At 40.2% G+C, this 7,419-nt stretch overlaps 1 protein-coding gene across 3 annotated transcripts in view; it reads left to right on the top strand.

Moving 5' to 3' along the window:
• Positions 1–7,413, top strand: part of LOC117113619 (tubulin alpha-1A chain-like) — a 16,775-nt gene extending 9,362 nt beyond the window's left edge. The window contains exons 1-3 of one of the 3 annotated variants that reach the window (XM_033257018.1): positions 424–1,450; positions 2,103–4,638; positions 5,839–7,413. In XM_033257018.1, the coding sequence (XP_033112909.1) occupies positions 4,636–4,638; positions 5,839–7,191 (1,356 nt within the window). In that variant the 5' untranslated portion in view covers positions 424–1,450; positions 2,103–4,635 and the 3' untranslated portion in view covers positions 7,192–7,413. Of the gene's footprint in view, positions 1–423; positions 1,451–2,102; positions 4,639–5,838 lie in introns of those variants that run through there. The other 2 variants (XM_033257017.1, XM_033257019.1) reach the window with 2 other exon arrangements.
• Positions 7,414–7,419: the final 6 nt, after the last annotated feature.

Here is a 7,419-nt window from a genome sequence, read left to right as displayed (position 1 = left end):
GAATAAACCCTAAACCATCAGCGTTGCATTGTTCTTGTGAATATTATCGTTATATAGCAGTACATAAATACGTACAACACTATTCGTCGGCAATTCTTTGCCCAAGTACCGTATTTAAACAAAAATCTGAATTTTCCGGAATACGTGACTGACCTTATAATTGGTTAGTTCCTTCACTTTCGAATATAAATGAATTCAAAACTTCTTTTTTTATTTAAAATAAAAGAAAGAAAGAAAGAAAGAAAAAGAAAAAATTGATCGCCCGAAACGTCTCAGAGGTTATTTTCGGGCGTCTAGAAAATAACAAAATTTGCGAGGCATGCCCCCGGAACACCTAGGGTAGTATTATCTCCATCGGCCCCACTTTTCCCCCTCCCCTTTTTCGACAACCGCCCCTGCATTAGGGTATCAAGTTACTGTGTTCTCCCGCAGATCCCGGTTTTGCTTTACCGTAAATGCTCAAATAATCGCCGGGGCTCTTATTCGTGGCACTTTCAATGCCCGTTCCTGGCATGTTACCTATCTCACGTGTTCCCTTAGTTCAATAGGACTTATCACAGGTCCTACGACATCGTAAATAACCGTTTATAAAAAATGCTTGTGTCTTCATTGTGTTATTTATTCATTTTAGCATTGTATACAGTGTATTTAAAACCCTGTTTATCAAAGTGTTTTATTACACACAGGGTAATAATATATATAGGCCTACTCTCAATTATTCGAGAGCGGCGCTTAGCGAGCGAAAAAAAAATCACTTTTCCGGGTGCGGCGCCTATTCAAGAGTGGCATTTATTCGAACATTTACGGTATATAAAGTTTCAATTCAGTTTTATAAAGAACGTCCCGTTAATGCTCTTAGTGAGTGGAGAATGTTTTTTAGTCAAAAGATTCAAACCCAGGACCTTGAGTTTACAAGGCAATCACCTTAACATGATACAGTGCAATGGAAAACGAAAAAGCAGTTAGTTACCACACGTTAATAGATAAGACTACGAAAAAAATTTTGTTTTTCTATTTTATCAATTTTCTCTTGAATCAGACGGTGAATGAACAATCAAAATCCCGTTAACGTCTGCGTCAATGTGAACGTGTACTTAAAAAGACGCGCGATAGGATTCAGACACACTATTCAATTAAGCGGTTGATACTCCCCCTAACGTTTCAAATCTTTCAAAATGGTCACATCGTTGTTGAGAATTCTCTAAGGACTTACCGGATCGCGGCAATACATTTGTTTGTTTCAATTCGATGAATTTCGCTCACACCAACTCTCTTTTACGTAACTAGATAATGGTTGTTATTATACGTCATAATTCTCGCCAGATTATTATTCTCATCAAGTTGATACCACATAGAAATGCTTTCTTACATTAGACAAATATGATTGAATAGATTTTTGTTTTGAGAGTGATTATGAAGAAAGGTTACTGAATTTGTGGCATTTTCGTGCGTAAGTTTTTATTACCTAGGTTACGGGTACTTCGTGCCAATCCCGCTGACAATTCGCGCTTAAAGTAGGCTTTCTGTTATTACAATTATTGAAACTGTAACTGGAGTTAAGCTAGGATTTTGTGTTTCTTTAGTTATGGTCTTCGGAGAGACGTATTAGTAGGTCTAACTTTGATCTAATTAGATGAAATTCTGTGCTCTATGTATTCGATTTGTATTGCAATGCAATCGGTTTTTATATGAATGATCGCTGTTTAGTATTTTGTGGTTTTCATACTAAATAATTTTATAGGTATTTCTCCGCCCACAGGGATGTATCATTGTTGACGGTGGTTCCCTCAACATATACCGTAATACGAGTGTCTGACTTGGTAACAGCATCGTGCCAGCGCCCTTATTGTTCAAAACTAGAAATGTATCAAAGAGTAGGTCCGACGTGTTTAATCAACATTTATAATCATGCGCCAAGTCGTTCACTCCTTCCTATTCTTTGTGTCTTTCAACCTCAGCGTGCTTGGTTTCATCCTGTACATTATATAGATGGATTTCGAAAACACTTTATCGCGGGATTCCCCCTCTCCCTGCAAATGTCGCTGCACCTAAGCATTTCTTAAATTTCCAATTTTATCATTATTTTCTGTAATTCATTGCAGATGGATAAACTTTCAACGATCGTTTTCCCAGCGACAATATTTTTCATCATTTTCATCAGCATTCCAGCAATAAACGTGAATGAGGCAAAATCAATAAAACGGCATCGATTTCTAGAAAGGGCCTCTGATGCAATTGATATACACAGCGCCGAACCAATGAAAATAAAGAGGATTAAAGACTTACTGGAAGCAAATGCGATGATGACCGTGAGGAAAAGACCGGCTACCCCGACCTGTACACCAGCGAATTACAGAGATTGTCACACAGACTGGAAGAGAGGAAGGCCTTTTTACCCCGCGCGCTACCTTAAAAGACAGAGAGTTTAAATAGACAGGACTCATAGATTTTAAGGCAATCAACTAATATTATTATGATGGTTTGTCGATTAGGAGTGATGCAGGAACTAAAGTCAATTTAAGTTGTCATGAATACCACGCTTTTCAAATTAAATTACTGATTATGTGGTATGCACTGGGTTACTGGGGTTTAAAGGTAATCTGAGTGTAATTCTAATCCACAAATACAAAATAATTGAATTAGGCCTACTTATAAGTCGGGGGCACGTCACTGTGTCGTACCACCGTCGGCCGACAAATCCGCAGGTGCCCCAGAAAGCCGGGCACACTGCGCATGACTGATGCGATTCCATATCGTGCGCAACATATCGTTTTTAATGAGTCCGCTTCAACTGCACCGGCAACCATAAGACGGTGTCGCGTCTTAAGTGATCACAGACGGCGGCGATGGCGACGATCGTACGAACATCAACGAAGTGTGCCCGGCTTAAGGGAACTGACATTTTAATGTCAGTTAATTTAAGAATTAATTAACCACAACAAGCTATGGTTGGATGGATTTTTAAAAATCCATCCAACCATGTGGTTAATTAATTCTTTGATTTATAATTCGTTTTAGTCATCAAGTATGTTTATCATTGAAAGTTGCCGTACTCTAATTTCTGATCGAAAAAAAAATTGAAAAAAGGATTGGATCAAGTCTACGCTATGGCCTACTTAGGCCTACAGGAACTCTGTCTTGCTTGTCGTTTGATGGATCTTTTATGTGTTCAACACAACTAAAACTATATTGACGCAATAAATTTTAGTCAAGCACGACAAAACCCTTTACAGTTTCTCATTCACTGTTTAAGGCATTCTCATGCATTTTGATAACAATTCCTTAAAAAACTCATCATACATTAGTTTGATAACTATATGTATACGGTAGTACATACAGACTTTGTCCACCGGAAATTCATTAGGCTTACATTGGCAAATCTCTTAAGTAAAATAGCGCAATAAACTCAAGCCTAAATGTATCGTCGACGTATAACCTTTGTTGCTTAGTGTACGTATCTAGGGAAAATAACAATGTAGCATACAAAGAGACTTTTCACTCAACTACTGTATTCTTGTACAAATAAGTATAGTGACTCAATAGGATCACCTTTAGTATATTAACACAACACTTTGAGCGGCCATCTTTGTTACGGTCCAACTGAGCACGATCGTCTCCCTTATAAAAGTCAAGTGACGTCATTAGAGCGTACTGTACCTAAGTAACATCAAAACAAGTCACTTTACGGTTACCGTTACTATTATCTTGTGTTTCATTACAATGATTTCAATTAGCCAATCAAATACGTAGAATTCTAGGTCGATACGTACGTCGAAGTTGTGGCATCGATAATAGTTTTATAATTAAAATAATTGATTGAAAACGATAAATACCGTAATAGGTACATTATTGAATACTCCGGTAGGGAGCTGATACAGGCCTACTGGGGTTTAAGTAATGTGAAGTGCAAAAAGTTCGGGAGGAAAATAGCCGGGTGGAAAACGACCGGGTAGCAATACAGACCTGGGGTCACCAACCGGCCTCAGTGGCAAATGGTCGGGAGGGAAAAGGCCTGATGGCAAAGAGCCTGGACAAAAGGCCGGGTGGCAGCGGGCCAGGTAGCACGGTGCCGGATAACTCATTAATTTAAGCGCATAAAACCCTTGACATGATACGCTACAAGCATGGAGGTATTATTGAGAATAATACCTCCATGCTACAAGTAAGACACAACAAATGGTAATGATACCTGCATGAGGAATCTAATAAACTGATTAAATAGACGGGTGTATGGGAAGCGCATCATGCTTTTAGGGCAGTGGGAGGCGGAATGTCCTAATAATGTGACTGGGCGTTTCGTATACATTTCACCCTTACTGCGAACATCACCCCCGGGTACGAATATAGGTAGGCCTACACTACAAACACATGAAATTTAAATAACTTATGGTACAAACTGACTTGCACATCCTAGCGGAATTAATTAACACATCAGCACATCATAATTAACAATCAATAGGCCCACCCGCCCCCGACAAACGGATGGTGAGGAGATACTGTATAAGACGCCTGTTTTCCATTATCTGGCCACATTCAAGCTCCATCCCTATCATAAAATAGGACGAAAAGTGTGAGTGAAATACCAAACTTTTTGTTTGTATTATTTGAAAACCATAACGCAAGCCGAATACAATCATGGTAAGTTAACTTATTATGCAAAAGTCATTTTAAACATAGGCAAGAAATAGGGCAATGTATTTAATGTTTTTGATTTTCTTTATCTAAATACCCGATGCCAAATTAGGCTAGGCCAATTGTAGTAGAGAGACAGGGGCGGATCCAGCCTGTTAAGAAAGACGGTGTGGGGGGGGGGATAAATGTGCGAGCGGATCGGGAGTCTTGGGACAGAGTCCCTGGTGGGGGAAGCAATGATTGAATTCCCCTTTAAGCTCTAGCGCCTTCAGTACCTTCAAAGGTGTTCTAGTTAAACAGGATTATCACATCCCCTTTTGGCGTTTAATGTGGAATTGTGGGGCCTAATTCTACCCCACCACTGCATGTTCTTGGTGTTTCTTGTTAAAAAAAAAAAAAAAAAAAAAAAAATTGACATGAAAGGTTACAAAACATTGGATACTATTAAGTTTCGAAGCACATAAATAGATCAATGTCTTTAAAAGAATATGTGTGATATTTATTTCCTTATAGTGTTTAGAAGTTAATGCATATTTTATAAAAAAAAAAATTGACATGAAAGGTTACAAAACATTGAATACTATTAGTTTCGAAGCACATAAATAGATCAATGTCTTAAAAAGATTATGTGTGATATTTATTTCCTTATAGGATAGGATAATAACACTATAACGTAATGATCGATAAGACCCAGCATTGCTAGCTCAGAGAGGGATAAAACAAAAAGCTACAGTACCTCCTGAACTACTTTTCAACGGGGTTAGCCCAACATCGGTTACCTGGGAGACACCATATACTTATCACACTTAGGGATTACAGTATTGCCTTGAATTTGAATACAAAGTAATTTTAACAAATAAAATTCCCGTGACATCACGACTACCTCCTAGGTAACGAGCCCTTTCTGACACTCATATAAGCGTATGTTTACACCTTTAGTATATCGGTACCGTATAACTACCGTACCATGGGGTGGCGACATTTCGTAAACCGGATATTCTGTAACCAGGGAACAGTGAAATTAATTTCACTGTTCCCTGCTGTAACTATTTCATTTCGGGTTTCGATAATGTCAGAGTTAGGAATAGCCCGTGCCGAAATACTATATGCCTGCCTACATATGTAACATCGCAATGGTTTAACCCTGTATTTATATGTATTTACTATGTATCTCTGTACTGATTTTTATTCCTCTTTTTTTTGTAGCGTGAATGTATCTCAATCCATGTTGGTCAAGCCGGTGTTCAGATCGGCAATGCATGTTGGGAGTTGTATTGCTTGGAGCACGGTATCCAGCCTGATGGCCAGATGCCAAGTGACAAGACCATCGGAGGTGGTGATGATTCATTTAACACCTTCTTCAGCGAGACCGGAGCTGGTAAACACGTCCCTCGTGCAGTGTTTGTTGATCTTGAGCCGACCGTCGTTGATGAGGTCCGAACTGGTACATACCGTCAACTCTTCCATCCCGAGCAGCTGATCACCGGCAAGGAAGATGCTGCCAACAACTACGCTAGAGGTCACTTCACCGTCGGCAAAGAACTCATTGACATGGTTCTCGACAGAATACGTAAATTGGCAGATCAGTGCACTGGTCTTCAGGGATTTCTGATCTTCCACAGCTTCGGTGGTGGTACTGGATCCGGCTTCACTTCACTCCTCATGGAACGTCTGTGTGTCGACTACGGCAAGAAATCAAAACTTGAGTTCGCCATCTACCCAGCACCTCAGATTGCAACCGCAGTCGTTGAGCCATACAACTCTGTCTTGAAAACTCATACAACAATCAGCCACTCAGACTGTACCTTCATGGTCGACAACGAAGCAATATACGACATCTGCCGACGAAACCTTGACATCGAAAGACCATCCTACACTAACTTGAACCGTCTAATTGGACAGATTGTATCCTCCATCACCGCATCTCTTCGATTCGACGGTGCATTGAACGTAGATCTGACTGAGTTCCAGACCAATTTGGTACCCTACCCACGTATCCACTTCCCTCTTGCTACCTATGCACCAGTCATATCTGCCGAGAAGGCCTATCACGAACAGCTGAGCGTTTCAGAAATCACCAATGCCTGTTTTGAACCAGCCAACCAGATGGTAAAGTGTGATCCACGTCACGGAAAATACATGGCCTGCTGTCTGTTGTACCGTGGTGATGTCGTGCCAAAGGATGTCAACGCAGCCATTGCTACAATCAAGACCAAGAGAACTATTCAGTTTGTTGACTGGTGTCCAACTGGTTTCAAGGTCGGTATCAACTACCAACCCCCAACCGTGGTACCAGGAGGTGATTTAGCCAAGGTACAACGTGCCGTGTGTATGCTGAGTAACACCACAGCCATCGCCGAGGCATGGGCTCGTCTTGACCACAAGTTTGATCTGATGTACGCTAAGCGTGCTTTCGTGCACTGGTATGTAGGTGAAGGTATGGAGGAAGGAGAGTTCTCCGAGGCTCGTGAAGATCTGGCAGCCTTGGAGAAGGACTATGAAGAGGTCGGGTTAGATTTTACGGAAGGGGGAGAGGAGGAGGAGGGCGAGGAATATTAAATTATGAACTTTATAATACTATAGGCCTATGATACGATCATAAATGCCAAACTGAACCGGTGTTGTAACTGCAGATAATTCTCAGTGCTAAAATCGGATAAAAAGTAAGCTTAAAACATATTTGGCAGGTAATAACACAGATGTAAACAGTGAAATTTATATTTATTATTTATCTCTTTACTGTTTACATCGTGTCACTACTTGATGAAGAGTTATCCTAGAAACGTC

This window comes from Anneissia japonica, unplaced genomic scaffold (assembly GCF_011630105.1).
Source record: "Anneissia japonica isolate Jap-2015-1 unplaced genomic scaffold, ASM1163010v1 scaffold287748_len1686314_cov196, whole genome shotgun sequence".
NCBI classification, from domain to species: domain Eukaryota; kingdom Metazoa; phylum Echinodermata; class Crinoidea; order Comatulida; family Comatulidae; genus Anneissia; species Anneissia japonica.
Note: the sequence above shows the minus strand (reverse complement) of the source record. Positions and strands in the feature narration are given on the sequence as shown.